At 39.4% G+C, this 16,881-nt stretch overlaps 1 protein-coding gene across 2 annotated transcripts in view; it reads right to left on the reverse strand.

Moving 5' to 3' along the window:
* Nucleotides 1–16,881, reverse strand: part of TUSC3 (tumor suppressor candidate 3) — a 357,616-nt gene that overhangs the window by 208,767 nt on the left and 131,968 nt on the right. For both annotated transcript variants that reach the window (XM_040418803.1, XM_040418804.1), the window contains exon 2: nucleotides 3,906–4,075. In XM_040418803.1, the coding sequence (XP_040274737.1) occupies nucleotides 3,906–4,075 (170 nt within the window). The remainder of the gene's footprint in view (nucleotides 1–3,905; nucleotides 4,076–16,881) is intronic.

A 16,881-nucleotide genomic window follows, 5' to 3' on the forward strand; every position in this document is an offset into this window, starting at 1 on the left:
CCCCTCTCCGTTCATTGGTGGCAGCGGCAGCAGCAGCACAGGGGGAGGGAGTGACTGCTTCCTTCTGCCCTGTGCTGCTGAGGGAACATGAGTGCGCTGACAGCAGCGCGCTCATGTCCTGTGATACTAGACTGCGCAGCAGCCCAGTATCGAAAAAATGGAAATCCCGGTATCGTATCGATACCATGCCGTAAAAATACTGTATGGTGCATCAAGGTAATAATCACCATGCCATATATTTACGGCAAGGTATAGAAAGGGGTTAAGAGGAAACATTTAATTGTGTATGGCCTAGTCAAGACTCAGACTTCAAACCAAATGAGAATCTGTGACATGACTCGAAGACTGCTGTACACCAATAGAACACATCTTATTTGAAGGAGTTAGAGAAATTTTGACTAGAGGAAAGGACATAAATCCCTGTGTGTAGATGTGCTAAGCTAATAGAGACTTGCATCTGTAAGTGCAACAAAAGGTGGCTCCACAAAGTACTGACTTTCAGGAGGTGAATACCAATGTACATTACATTTCAAATATTATTATTTTTTTTTCTTAATTATTGTTTGTGTCAGTGAAAAATTGTTTTGCACCTTCAAAGTGGTGGCTATGCTGTGTAAAAAATTCAAATAGTACAAACCCACTAAAAATCAATTTTACTTCCAGGTTGTAATGCAACAAAACAGAAAAACCACCAAGGGGAGGAATATTTCGTAAGGCACCATGGCGATATTATATCATTCTATCACCATGTGACACCTGGGAAATAGTGACCATAAAGTAATAACCTTCCAATTGTCATTAAAAAGAGTGTTTCTTCAGGGAGGAACAAAAATACCAAAATTTAGCCAACTAAGAGAGGCTATAGGCCTAACTAACTGGAAAAAAAGTCCTCAAAAATAAAAATACAACCACAAAATGGGATATTTTTAAAAACATCCTAAAATCTAATTGTGAGAGGTACATACCTTATGGGAATAAAAGGTTAAGGAACAAGAAAAAAAAACAATGTGGATAAAAAGAACTGTAAAGAAAGCAATAAATGACAAAAAGAAAGCAATTCAATCACTAAAACAGGAGGGTAGTAAGGAAGCACTGAAAAACCATAAGAAAAAAATAGAATATGAAAAAAAACTAATAAAAGCAGCCAAACTAGAGACCGAGCAATTAATTGCCAAAGAGAGCAAAACAAACCCTAAAATGTTCTTCAATTATATAAATGGTATAAAGTATAAATCTGAAGTTGTCAGCCCTTTACAGAGTAATCGGGAGGAGTTGCAGAGAGCGATGAGGAGAAAGCAAAGCTAATAAATATTTTTTTCTCCACTGTATTCACTAAGGAAAATAAACTGTCAGATGAAATGCAGGCTGTAAGAGTAAATTCCACATTAAAAGTGCCCTGTCTGATCAAGGAAGAAGTACAGTGGTGTCTTAAAAAGATTAAAATAGACAAAATCGCCAGGAACAGATGGCATACACCCCCGTATCCTAAGGGAATTAAGTAATGTCATTACCAGACCCTTATTTCTGATAAGGACTCTATACTGACAGGGAGGGTTCCACAGACTTGGTGCATAGCAAATGTGGTGCTATAAGCTGGTAAGTTTAACATCTGTCGTAGGTAAACTGTTTGAAGGTTTTCTAAGAGATGCTATCTAAGAGATGCTATCTTAAGTACGTCAATGAAAATAAGCAAATAACACCATATCAGCATGGCTTCACGAGGGATAGGTCATGTCAAATTAATTGAATCAGTTTCTATGAGGAGGTAAGTTCTAGACTTGACAGCAGTGAATCGATGAATGTCATATATCTGGACTTCTCCAAAGCATTTGACGCTGTATTGCATGAAAGGTTAGTATATAAAATGAGAATGCTTGGACTGGGAGAAAATGTCTGTATGTGGGTAAGTAACGGGCTCAGTGATAGAAAATAGAGGGTAGTTATTTACGGTAAACAATTAGATTGGGTCACTGTCACTAGTGGAGTACCTCAGGCGTCAGTATTGGGCCCTATTCTCTTCAATATATTTATTAATGATCTTGTAGAGTAAAATATAAATTTTTGCAGATGACCCTAAACTGTGCAAAGTAATTGACACGGAAAAGGACAGTATACGGCTACAGATAGTTCTGGATAGATTGAAGGCTTGGGCAGAGAAGTGGCAGATGAGGTTTAACACTGACAAATGTAAGGTTATGCACATGGAAAGGAATAATGCAAGTCACCCGTACATACTAAATGGTAAAACACTGGGTAACACTAACATGGAAAAGGACCTAGGAATTTTAATGAACTGCTGCCAAGGACAATAAGATAATGGGTTGCTTCAAAAAGGGCATAGATGCCCGTGATGAGAACATAGACCTACCACTTTACAAATCACTAGTAAGACCACACATTGAGTACTGTGTACAGTTCTGGGCTCCTGTGAACAAGGCAGACATAGCAGAGCTAGAGAGGGTTCAGAGGAGGGCAACTAAAGTAATAACTGGAATGGGTGGACTACAGTACCCTGAAAGATCAAAATTAGGGTTATGCACTTTAGAAAAAAGACAACTATCGGAGATCTAATACAGTTACAAGAAAAAGTATGTGAACCCTTTGGAATGATACCCCAATTAGCTCTTTGAGATGTCATTAGTCTAGGGGTTCACATACTTTTTCCACCTGCAATGTGAACGTTTACATGGTGTGTTCAATAAAAACATGGTAACATTTAATTATTTGTGTGTTATTAGTTTAAGCAGACTGTGATTGTCTATTGTTGTGACTTAGATGAAGATCAGATCACATTTTATGACCAATTTGTGCAGAAATCCATATCAATCCAAAGAGTTCATATACTTTTTCTTGCAACTGTAACTATGTATAAATATATCAGCGGTCAGTACAGAGATCTCTGCCATCATCTATTTATCCCCAGGACTGTGACTGTGACTAGGGGACATCCTCTGCGTCTGGAGGAAAGAAGGTTTGTACACAAACATAGAAGAGGATTCTTTATGGTAAGAGCAGTGAGACTATGAAACTCTCTGCCTGAGGAGGTGGTGATGGTAAGTTCAAGAGGGGCCTGAATGTATTTCTGGAGTGTAATAATATTACAGGCTATAGCTACTAGAGAGGTGTCATTGATCCAGAGAGTTATTCTGATTGCCCGATTGTAGTCGGGAAGGAATATTTTTCCCCTTAAGTGGGGAAAATTGTCTTCTACCTCACAGGTTGTTTTTTATTGCCTTCCTCTGGATCAACTTGCAGGATAACAGGCCGAACTGGGTGGACAGATGTCTTTTTTTTGGCCTTATGTACTATGTTACTATGTAAAAGATGACTGCTGGCAAGGCACAAAGCTGTGTTTTATGGTCAGCACCATGTAAATCATAAAACACAATTAGTAACATTTAGGGCTTTAAGTCATTATACTGGGCATATGAGTCTTCATAAATGTCCCTTACTGGGTCTATGCCTAATGGCAGCAGATTAAGGGCATATCTATTTTATAATATATGCAAACAGACATACATAAACGGTGGCATGCAAACGTTTGGGCACCTCTGGTCACAATTACTGAAAAATTTATGAAAATCCCTCAAACAAGAATTGAGACTCTTGGCTGGCTACAAAAAGGTTTACAAGCTGTGATACATTCCAAAGGGAGTGCTACTAGGTACTAACCATGCAGGGTGCCAAACTTTTGCTTTTGCTTAAAATACAAAGGGAATGTGTCAACTTTAACTTTATGCCTTTTGGAGATTATTTCATCTTCAACTTGCTTAACTGTTCCACAGTAACAATAATTTTGACCAGGGGTGTTCAAACCTTTTCATGCCGATGTATACAGTATGTGTACTATATATAGCTGTAACTCATCTCCACACAGGATATTCCTTAGAAATGCATCTACTCACCTACACACAGAACATTGTCTCTGAGGTTGAAGGGCAGTGAACATCACAATAACAGAATAATTACGTGGTGGTGCCTTCACAAATCTTCTAAACTTGTCACCATTCATACGGATGACAGATCTCCGGGAGCTCCATTCCATCATCTGTTCTACTTTTTCACTTAAGAGGTTCTAAAAAAATAAAGAAAAATGATGGTACTGCATGCTACTTTATAATAAAGTCAAATTCTGAAACCAAGCAATGTCAGACATTGAACAGAAGGGCAGGGCACACTCATGATCACCGCTCCATTCAAGTTTCGCTTCAAGTTGAGGACAGTGAGAAGGAATGGGGGACCAATCTGAGGCTGATGGAGGCTGGGGGGAGAGGGGGTCTGATCTGAGGCTAATGTGATGCTAATGGAGCTTGGGGGGGTCTAATTTTGGGGTCTGATCTAAGGTCTGATGAAAAATGGAGGTCTGGTTTGGGGGGTCTGATCTGAGGTCTGATTTAGAAGGGGGTTCTGATTTGGGGGTTTGCTCTGAGGGAAAATATTTTATTTTCTTATTTTTCTAAACCCTTTTCCTGATTGGTGGGGGTGCTGGGTGTTGGACCACAAATGATCTTATATCTTCAAAGAGCCTATGTTAGCATGATCATAATGTCAGCCTCTGTCTTCAGTATGATGATTTGTAGCCCTATCAATCAAAGGGAGGGAGGAGTGTGCAAAGCACATAAAAGCAGTGCTCCAAGGATTCACCCATGCCCCCTGATTCTCCAACATGCTTATTGGCATAAGGATAAAATGCAGATCTCTCTGCAGCTGTTAAACATACAGACAAAAGAAAAGTATCATTTTAATTAGCATGATCAACTCTATCAGGCAGTATACCTGGTGTAATAGGGTTGATCATGCTGAAAAATGCTCTTGACTTTTTTTTTCTTTTTTTTTGGACCTTTGATGTCTGGTATTTTTTTTTTTTTTCAGTAAAAATTCCAGCTCCAGATGTTAGCTGAAGGTCTATGGGAAATATGAAACACAGGATACACAAGCATTTTTTTTTTACTACTGGCATTTCTGGGTCTTGAGCATTATTTTTTAATACAAACATAATTAAGCTTTTGGTATTTTTATAATATATATATCTTCTCTATATGGGGAAAAAATGGTAGAAAAAAAAAAACTTAAAAAAGCCAGGCACAATGGGAAAAAATCATTAGTGGTTTAAAAAGCATTTTTTACTGAACAAAAAAAAATCATGAGCAAAATCATCTATACAGTCCTTAAGCTTCCTTCACATTTAGTATTTTTTCCTTTTTTGCACTTTTTTGGGTGGTAAAAAGCATTGTACTTATTTTGATCAAATAATAATTTTTTTCAATTGGTGTTTATTAACAATTATGGAATCCTTTTTTGCGTATGGAACTGACATGCTCCACTAGCTGCCTGTGAATTTTCTGTCTTTTCCGTCATCTGGGGAGCAGACGGGTTCCTTATCTCTGCTCTCTGACCTTATAAACACTCATTATAGCTCAGTTTTTATCTTACTGTGAGAATGTGACTTAAATAAGTGTTTATGACCTCTTAGCAGTTTAGAGATAAGGGTATTTAGATGACCGGCACAATGTGAAAGTTCCAGTTACACAGTTAGAAAAACAGTTAACCCTTTGTGACAGAACGGCTCAATATTTTGCCAAATAAACAAAAAATGCCTCTAAATGTGTACCTAGCCTTTAAATGCTATGGACACCTTTATGCATGAAAATTCAATACACACACATCTTACTAAACTACTGGAGAAAAAACATTTTTTTTGCATTAAGGTATCCTTTCCATGCACATACCTGATTTTCAACCACTTTTAACCCCTTAATGACTTCACAACAAAGTGAATGCAATACTAAACAAATGTTATCCAAAAAAAGCATGTCAATATATGCCTTATCTAGTTAAGAATTTATTAGAATATAATTGACATACTGTAATTCAAATCTGGAGCCTGTTAACCGAGATAAGATAATTACTTCCGAGGGGGTGAAACGAGAGCAGGTGGGAGAGGATGAGTCTACTCTAAGTAATCACTGAGCAAACATCCCATGTTGACAATGGTAACCTTCCAGCAGATGGAAAGGAGCTGCAAAGTAAAGTGATCTGGAGTAATAGCAATGGAATGCAAGTCTTGTGATGTTGTACAGTAAGGCCGCTTTCACACAGTCAGTGTTTGATCAGTGATTCTGAGCCAAAACCAAGTGAGTAATAAATCAGAATAGGTGAAACTGCAAATCTTTCTATTATGCCTTATCTCTGTGTAGACTCCATTTCTGCCTTCAGCTCATAATCCGTAATGATAATCATAGGAACACACGTTATATGGTGGTGTAAATGTACCGCCGATAATCCGATTTTTGTGTGTGCACAAACATTGACATCTGCCGGCAGAAGATCTTGCTGTGTAAACAAGATCTGCTGCCGGCAAACAACAATTCTGTCTGAGGTGGCATTAGTGATCGCCCCTCCCCATACTCTGGAGGAGATCACTGCATGTAAATGCAGCAGTGTCCTCCACCAGCGAACAGCAGATTGTTGGGAAGGAACGCTTGCTGTCGTTCCGCACCTTTTGACCCACACCTGGTTTTAGTTCACAATCACTGATAAAAAATTGGTAATCAAACCATTGACCAAATCACTGAAGTCTGAACTAGGCCTTACAGATAATGTGCAAATACCCTGTGTGGGACTGACATGCTGAGGATTTTAAAATCTGCATTGCAGATCATTTAACGTTTTTATTTTTTGACACATCACATTGCGTTTTGCAAGTGATCGACTTGCATTAAAATCACATGCTTTTTCAAAAAAATCAATTTTTTACCACATTTTTTTCCTGGCATTTTTGCATTGCGTTGTTAGTATTTTTTGCAACTGCAGATTTTCAGGTGTTTTTACCCCATGTACTTTTTATAGGAGTTGAATAATGCCAAAGATGTGCTAAAAATTACCACAAAAACATACTTGGTTTTTTTTTACAGTAAAAAACGTACGCATTTTATTGACATTTTGAGAGGTTTATTCGAATTTTTTTTTTTTAATACCGATGGTTATTTTTAGGCAAAAAGCACTATTCTGTAGTGGGGAGAGGTCATCAGGGGACAATACTGCTGCCAGTGGAGGAGGGGTTGTCAGGAGACAATACTGCTGCCAGTGGGGGAGGGGTTGTCAGTAGACAATATTCTTGCCAGTGGGAGAGGTGTTGCCAGGGGACAATATTGTTGCCAGTAGGGAAAGGGTTGTCAGGATACTTCTGTGTCCAGTGGGGGTGGGATTGTCAGGGAATATGGCTGCTGCCGCAAACCTCAATGTAATCTCACAAACAAGTTCTAGGATTTGGCAGGCTATAGACACCTATATCAAAAACAGAAATTCATGCTGCATAAGAATGAGCACTTCCTGCCATCAAACACACAGGTTTATGAAAAGTGAGAGATATGTTGGTCATATAGAAAAATGTATGTGGTATCCATTTCCATTAGTGAGATGGCATCTTGTTATACTGTAGCCCCTTCATTCCCATATACTGTAGCCCATCCCTTCGGGATTGGACTATTACATTTTACTTTACTTTAATTTACTGAATAGTAAAACTCTTAAAAGAAAAAAACAAACAAAAAAAAAACAGTGACTATACTTCACATAAAAGAAAAAAATGTTTTCAATAAAGTGAACGTAAAAAGTGTTATTAAATTGATATTATAATTTATATATATATATGTATATCAAACATCAAAATTGTGTTTGCACCTGATTAAGCAAGGTGCACCATAAATTGGTGCAGAATGGAGATCAATAAGTGAATCATCCAAATCCATTAAATTGGTTTTCTGGGTGTTTAATATAGATAGCCTATCCTCAGGATAGGTCATCAAAGTCTGATCGGTGAGAGTCAGACTCCTGGCACCTCCGCCGATCAGCTGATTGTGGTGCCCCTCCTTTTAGGCCAGTGATGTCACATTCACTGGTCACATGAACTAGACACAGCTCAGTCCCATTCAAGTGAATGGAGCTTAGATGTGATACCAAGCACATCCACTATACAATGGAGGGTGTAGTATCTGGTAAGCTGCGACGAGGGTGCAGAGCTCACAGAGCACCATGGCCTTTTCAAAACAGATGATCGGCAGGGTGCCAGTTGTCAGACCCCTACCGATCAGATAATGATGACATATTCTGAGGATACACAACTGGAAAACTCTTCTTCACTTTACCCACACAATGGAAAAAGAGAAAACTTAGTGGAGCATTTAGCCCGACTGGGTGCCAGGAGTCTGATCTCTGCCGATCAGATATTGATGACCTATCCTGAGAGAACGCCTTCAATATTAAACACTTGGACAACCCATTTAACAAATCTGTATGGAATTGTATTATTTGAGGAATTTGTGCAGGGTCAAAATTATAGACTTACAAAAACGTCCTTTTCAAGCAAATGTATAAGACACCTAAAACAATTAAATGGCAATTAGGTAGAATTCTTTTATTTTACAGATTAGTATTAAAGAAATCCTGAGGTGCGTTACAATCGTCTATAATGTAAAATTTTGTACGTCAAGTCTATCCGTTTGTACTTTATTTTACCGCATTGTTCAAGCAGCCTTGATTAGAGACACGCAGAGCAGCCGGATTGACACTCCATGTTGATTTCTAATTTCCACTTTTCGATGCTTACAAAACTTTGGAGTTACTTCAGCAGATGGAGTGAATACTCCAAAGAGTCCCAGTGAATTTCCTGTAATTTCATCTCAACACAATTCTTAAAAACTATTCAAGTCAATCACTCCAGCTTGTTTACAAGACAAAAAGCAACAGGGTAACACGCGTAATGTGCAACATCACATAGAGCGGAGCAGCAGGAAGCAAACTGATTTCAGCTACTGAAGACTAATTAGAGCTTTAGAATAAAGAAGCTTTTTTTTTTTAAACATTTATTTACATTTCATTTTGCAAGGGTACAAATGTGATGAAAATTTAAAAAAGGCGTCAATTAGCTTGTGCTGTTACGTTACGATCTATAATAAATATAAACTATATTATAAAGAGAAATGAAAAGAAAATGGAACCATTTATGTATTTTCAAAGGCATATAGAAACTCAATGAAGACGCAGTCTCAAATGGGTTGTCCCATCAGCTTGCATGGAATTTTGCCCAATAATATGACAAAATAACAGGAAGTTGGCAAATCGGCAAATCTTGGAGAAATGAAGAATGCAACCAGGACCCCCCCCCCCCTTTTTTGGGGGGAAGAATACATTAACAGGAGCTGCCAGATGCCCTGCCAGTCTTCACCTAATCCTGGGGGCATCATAATGACATTACACAGGAACTAGGTCTGTGCTTAAAACGGCTTCCCGACCGCCTACCGCAGGGATGCGTCCTGCGGGCGGTTTGTTCCTCCTTGACGCATCGGCGCGTCATCTCGCGAGATTTCCAGTGAACGCGCACACACAGGAGCGTGCGTTCAAAGGATCGGGAGGTAAACTAGTGGATCTACAGCCTGCCAGCGGCGATCATTCGCTGGCAGGCTGTAGATGCGATTTTTTTAACCCCTGAAAGGTATATGTATATATATGTTTTGTTAACAGCGTCTGATATACCTGCTACCTGGTCCTCTGGTGGTCCCTTTTGCTTAGATCGACCACCAGAGGACACAGGCAGCTCTGTAAGTAGCACCAATCACCACACTACACTACACCCCCCCTGTCACTTATTAACCCCTTATTAACCGCTGATCACCCCATATAGACTCCCTAATCACCCCCCTGTAAGGCTCCATTCATACGTCCGTATGTGTTTTGCGGATCCGCAAAACACATACGGACGTCTGAATGGAGCCTTACAGGGGGGTGATCAATGACAGGGGGGTGATCACCCCCATGTCATTGATCACCCCCCTGTCATTGATCACCCCCCTGTAAGGCTCCATTCAGACACCCGTATGTGTTTTGCGGATCCGCAAAACACGAACACCGCGGATCCGCAAAACACAGACACAGGCAATGTGCTTTCCGCATTTTGCGGATCCGCACATTGCCAGAACTATATAGAAAATGCCTTTTCTTGTGCGCACACTTGCGTTCAGTCCGCCCCACCGCAGTGACAGAATTATTTTTTTTTCTGATCACTGCAAAAACACCGTAAAATCGCTGTGGCGCTATAAAGATCACTTTTGAGGGGCATGGCGAGTTCAAAATTGATATTTTTTTTTGTTTTTTCTTACAAAGTCTCATATTCCACTAACTTGTGACAAAAAATAAAATCTCACATGAACTCACCATACCCCTCACGGAATCCAAATGCGCACAAATTTTTGGACATTTATATTCCAGACTTCTTCTCACGCTTTAGGGCCCCTAAAATGCCAGGGCAGTATAAATACCCCACAAGTGACCCCATTTTGGAAAGAAGACACCCCAAGGTATTCCGTGAGGGGTATGGTGAGTTCATGTAAAAATTTATTTTTTGTCACAAGTTAGTGGAATATGAGACTTTGTAAGAAAAAAAATAAAAAAAATTAATAAATCATTTTCCGCTAACTTGTGACAAAAAATAAATATTCTAGGAACTCGCCATGCCCCTCACGGAATACCTTGGGGTGTCTTATTTCCAAAATGGGGTCACTTGTGGGGTATTTATACTGCCCTGGCATTTTAGGGGCCCTAAAGCGTGAGAAGTAGTTTGGAATCCAAATGCATAGAAAATGCCCTGTGAAATCGTAAAGATACTCATTGGAATTTGGGCCCCTTTGCGCACCTAGGCTGCAAAAAAGTGTCACATGTGGTATCGCCGTATTCAGGAGAAGTTGGGGAATGTGTTTTGGGGTGTCATTTTACATATACCCATGCTGGGTGAGATAAATGACACCCCAAAACACATTCCCCAACTTCTCCTGAATACGGCGATACCACATGTGTGACACTTTTTTGCAGCCTAGGTGCGCAAAGGGGCCCAAATTCCAAAGAGCACCTTTACGATTTCACAGGGCATTTTCTACGCATTTGGATTCCAAACTACTTCTCACGCTTTAGGGCCCCTAAAATGCCAGGGCAGTATAAATACCCCACACGTGACCCCATTTTAGAAAGAAGACACCCCAAGGTATTCCGTGAGGGGCATGGCGAGTCCCTAGAATATTACATTTTTGGCACAAGTTAGCGGAAAATTTTATTTTTAATTTTTTTTTATTACAAAGTCTCATATTCCACTAACTTGTGACAAAAAATTAAATTTTACATGAACTCACCATACCCCTCACGGAATTAAGCTAGGGGAGCTGAGTTACCACGATTTTGGACTATTTTCTGCTGTTATAAATGAGTAGTCCTGCAGATAAGGAGTCCATATCACAGTTTTTTATTTTCCTACTCCCCCTTATTCACCTGCTGTCAGCATTTAAAGGGAATGAGTAATGAGAAAATTATCTATAGTTTAAATCCTGTTTTTTTTTTTTTCAATTTCTAAATAATTTTTGGTGGCTATTTTTTATTTTCCATGTCGATATTTTTATTAAAAGATATTTTAATAAATTCTGTTTTTGCACTGGCCCCTAAGCCTAATAATAGGCTAGGCATAATTACATATAAGTTTTGCTTGGAGTGTTCCTTTAGTACTTTATTACCAAACAGACACGTCATGGTATTTTAACCCCAAAACAGAAAATTGGAAAAAAATACCCATTTCACTGTAGAATTTGAATGGATGTCTTAAATGATTATAGTTGGTGTACAACTCAGGTGCCTTAAAGGGGTTATTCAACTGTCTGTAACTAATGAACCATACTCATACTATTCATTTCAATGGGCCTTAGCTGTGCATAGGCCATGTGACTGATGGACGAGACATCACTGGCCTAGGGTAAGCAGCGAGAAGACCGCAACAACCACAACAGTAATCAGGATTTTCTCAAAACAGCTGATCAGCTGGGATCCCAGGCGTCAGATCTCCAACAATCAGATGCTGATGATCTATTCAGAGGATAGGTCATCAATTACAAACTGTCGGATAACCCAGGCTATGTACACCTTCGGAGGCAATTAATTTTTTTATGATTACATTTTTACTTATTTTGGGATAAAAAAATTTTTTTCAATTAGTCTTTATTAAAAAAAATATTAAGCTGTTCTGTCTGTCTAGCTGTGTGAATTGTACTTTCACTTTGTGCCAGTCACCTTTATCCGTAATTTACTAAGAGGTCATAAACATTTACTTAAGCCACATTCTTATGAGTAAGGTAAGAACTGAGCTATAATGAGTGTTTATAATGTCAGAGAACAGAGATAAAGGAGCCCGTCAGATTAGCTGGCTGACAGAGCAGAGAGAAAATTCTAATCCTTTTATTAGAGCAGCTCAGCCCTGTACAGAGAAAAGGGTTCCATATTTAAAGACCAATTTTAAAAATGATTTTTAGCTCTAAATGAATACAATGCAATAATAGCAAAAATTTGCCCCCAAAGGTGTACTTAGCCTTTAACCCCTTAGCGATGTAACTAATTTTAACCTAAAGGACTAGGAAAATTCCACTATCCCCCCTCCTCCGTCTTCCAGCAGTATTCTTCTGCATGAGACACTGGCATAATTTTGCGGGAATATTTGTAATTTTTATAGAAACCATTCTGGGTTAGGTATATTGAATTAAATAACTTTTATACATTTTTGGGTGGTAAAAAAAAAAACTAGAAATTTCAACATTTTGGGATTTACTTTTACAGTGTTGACTGTGTGTTATAAATAACATAATAATGCTTTCATGTTTTTATTAGGTTCTACAAAATAAACCTTTTTTTGTTACAGTGTTTTCGGTGACCAATAAATAATGTATTAACCTTATAGTATGGGTTCTTAGTGACATGTTGTATCTTTTTTAGATTTCCCTTAATAATAAAGCCTTGTGTGGGAGAAAACGTTTTTTGAAAATTGCAGGGTCAGAACTGATAGCAGCATCTGAGCAGGTAAACAGTTTGCAAGATGTAGAATGAATAGTTCCTTTTTTTCTGAAAACAAAAATACCTCTATCATGTGTGGCAATCACTATACCACTATCGGACTGATAATGGGAGACATAACATGAAGTCTTAAAATCTTCCTTCCCTTGGATAATCACCCCTGAGTCAACTAAAATACTAGTGCATGCTCTCATCTCCTGCCTGGACTACTGCACATTCCCCCTGTGTGGCCTCCCATCGAGCACTCTCACTCCTCTCCAATCTATTCTCAATTCTGCTGCCCCTCATTTCTTCTCTGCTTCTCCCCTCTGCCAGTCTCTTCACTGGCTCCCCATTGCCCAGCAAATTTAGTTTAAAATACTTACAACTACATATAAGTCTGTCCACAACCTGATCCCCTCCTTACATCTCTGACCTGCTTTCTCGATACGTCCCCATACGTAATCTCAGATCCTCACAGGACCTTCTCCCCTCATCTGTTCTTCACACAATAGACTAGAAGATTTCTCACATGCCTCTCCCCTACTCTGGAACTCTTTACCTCAACACACCAGGCTCTCCTCCAACATCCAAACCTTCAAGGGTAACCTGAAAACCCACCTTTTCAGGAAACCCTACCACCTGCCATGAGCATGCTGCCACCACACAGCCACATGAGCAGCCTATACCCTCGACTATATACAGTGCCTTGCAAAAGTATTCACCCCCTTTGACTTTTTTTGTGTTTTGGTGCCTCACAACCTGGAATTAACATGGATTGTTTGAGGATTTGCATCATTTAATTTACAGAACATGCCCACAGATTTTTTATTTTTTTTTAATTGGGGAGAAAACAACAAATAGGACAAAATAACAGAAAGTCAATGTGCATAACTATTCACCCCCCCCCCCCCTAAAGTCAATACTTTGTAGAGCCACCTATTGCAGCAATCACTTTGGACAGGTCTCTATGAGCTTGCCACATCTTACCACTGGGATTTTTGCCTATTCCTCCTTGCAAAACTTCTCCAGCTACTTTAAGTTGGATGGTTTGTGCTTGTGAACAGCAATCTTTAAGTCTGACCACAGATTTTCTATTGGATTGAGATCTGTGCTTTGACTAGGCCATACCAACACATTTACATGTTTCCCCCAAAACCACTCAAGTGTTGCTTTAGCAGTGTGTTTGGGGCATTGTCCTGCTGGAAGGTGAACCTCCATCCTAGCCTCAAATCACACACAGAGTGGTACAGATTTTGCTCAAGAATATCCCTGTATTTAGCACCATCCATCTTCCCCTCAACTCTGACCACTTTCCCAGTCCCGGCTGCTGACAAACATCCCCCCAGCATGATGCTGCCACTACCATGTTTCACTGTGGGGATGGTGTTCTTTGGGTGATGTGATGTGTTGGGTTTGCGCCAGTGTTTTCTTTTATGGCCGAAAAGTAAAATTTTAGTCTCATCAGACCAGAGCACCTTCCTCCATACATTTAAGTTGTCTCCCTCATGCCATTTTGCAAACTCACAATGTGCCTTTTCGTTTTTTGTTGAAAGTAATGGCTTTCTTCTGGCCACTCTGCCATAAAGCCCAATTCTATGGAGCGTATGGCTTATTGTCGTCCTATGTACAGATAATGTTCTTTCCATTTGGTTATGATACATTTGATGGTGCTCCTGAGGATCATCAAAGATTTGGATATTTTTTTTTATAACCTAACCCTGACCTGTACTTCTCAACAACATTGTCCCTTACTTGTTTGGAGAGTTCCTTGGTCTTCATGGCAGTGTTTGGTTAGTGATGCCTCTTGTAGAGTTGTTGCGATACCAAATTTTTGATTCAATTTCTATACCATAAAAAAGTATTGCGATATTCGATACCGCGCAAAAAAATAAACAAAAAAAGCCACGAGCATTCCGCATTTTAAAAAAAATGGCGAATCGCGCAGTTTTATCATTTTTTTTCTGTTCCGGCATTCACTGCATAGATTTTTTAAAATATTTTAATATTTTGGACTTTTTTGACGTGGCGATATGTTTATTTATTGTTTATATATTTTATATGTGAAATTGGGAAAGGGGGTGATTTATACTTAATAATTTGGTGTGTTTTTTGAACTTTTTTTTATTTATTTTTTTGGACAGCGCTACAGCCAGGGAGAAGGAACGGCCACTAGAGAAGCTGATGTCTCCTCCCCATTGCTCCGATAGTAATTAGCATATGGAGCAGGAGACAGTAATGGGGCAAAGCGGGCGAACGGAGCGGCACCCAGGAATAATAGTAAGTGCAGGGACATCTCTGGGCGTTGCTCTATGTAGCCTTCTACTTAAAGTCCGGACCCAGGTAAAGTCCCATCATTGGTGGTACAGTGTGCCTGCCCCTCCTCCGCCCCTCTCTCAGTTTATTGTCGGCAGCGGCAGCAGCAGCACAGGGGGAGGGAGACACTGCTTCCTTCTCCCCTGTGCTGCTGAGAGAACATGAGTGCGCCGACAGCAGCGCACTCATGTTCGGAGATACTAGACTGCGCAGCAGCGCAGCCCAGTATCGAAAAATTTCGATACCCGCAACAACCCTAGCCTCTTGCTTAGGTGTTGCAGCCTCTGGGGCCTTTCAAAAAAGGTGTGTATATGTAATGACAGATCGTGACACTTAGATTGCGCACAGGTGGACATCATTTTACTAATTATGTGACTTCTGAAGGTAATTGGTTGCACCAGAGCTTTTTATGGGCTTCCTAACAAAGGGGGTGAATACATACGTACATGCCAATTTTCTGTTTTCCATTTCTAAACAATTGTTTTATTTATATATTTTTCTCATTTCACTTCACCAACTTAGACTATTGTGTTCTGATCCATCACATGAAATTCAGATTAACAAAACATTGAACTTACGGCTTTAACCTCCCTGGCGGTCTGATTAGTAATTTTGTACCCAAAGCGGTACATTGTTTTGCATAGAAATTTTTTTATATTGTAGGCCTGTAATTCTTAGGAATTACTCACTTAAATCTGTCTAAACAAAAGTCTAGTAGACATTCCAGGTATGATAAAGTTTGAAACACAAAATCATAAGTTATAATACAATAAATAATAAAAAAATATATATATAATTTTACTCAATAATGTAATCAAATCAAAAACACTGCAATTTGTCAAACAAGGGTGCAACATCACTAGTCCCTGTAATAATAGACACTGCATATTGGTTCAATAAACCTCCAGGGTGTGAAAATTTTTGAAACATGGGACTGCACAAAGTCAGACGTCACAATCAGGACAATGGAACCTGGTTTCCTTTCGAATTCTCTTTCCATTATCATCTCGCTTTGAGCAACAAACCACGCACATCCTTGTAGGTGCTGACTTTTTTTCGGTTGGTGGGATGTAGTCCATGAAGTGACGACCAGTCAGGAGTTCCGGGTTGACAACATTAACAGTACGACGTCCAGGTCTATTCACAGCCATTGATGGTGTTTGGTGATTCACAAAGATCGGTTCAGCAACTTTCCAAATTAACTCAGAATGAACCAAAGGCTTGTCACTCTTTTCTCTATGCAGAATGTAGGCATTCCACAAGCATTGCTCAAGAAGATGCCTGAAGATCATCTTGTAGTACTACTTTTGCTGTTTCCGCATTGCTGGGTAGAATGTAATTGCTTGGTCGGCTCTGTCGACACCTCCCATGGTTTTATTGTAGTCTATTACTACTTTATGACTTCTTTCCCACCTTTCGTGTGTACCGTAACAGTCTAGGTATTATGAACAGTACTCAATAGGCACACATCTTTTTTGTCATGCCAACGCAGTGCCATGAGCTTGACTTTCTGCCAGGCAACCATTTCTCCAGTTTTCAGCTTCTTATTGACAAACATTGATGGCATGTCACTGCGGTTAGCCCTAACGGTTCCATAGGCATCGGTTTTGTTTTGTAGAAGAAACTCATAAAGTCGGAGATATATAAAGTTGTCGGTTGTTACACAATAGCCCTGATTTAGCAATGGTTCAATGAGTGAGGACGGAA

The sequence above is a fragment of the Bufo bufo genome, chromosome 2 (assembly GCF_905171765.1).
Source record: "Bufo bufo chromosome 2, aBufBuf1.1, whole genome shotgun sequence".
Lineage (NCBI taxonomy): Eukaryota > Metazoa > Chordata > Amphibia > Anura > Bufonidae > Bufo > Bufo bufo.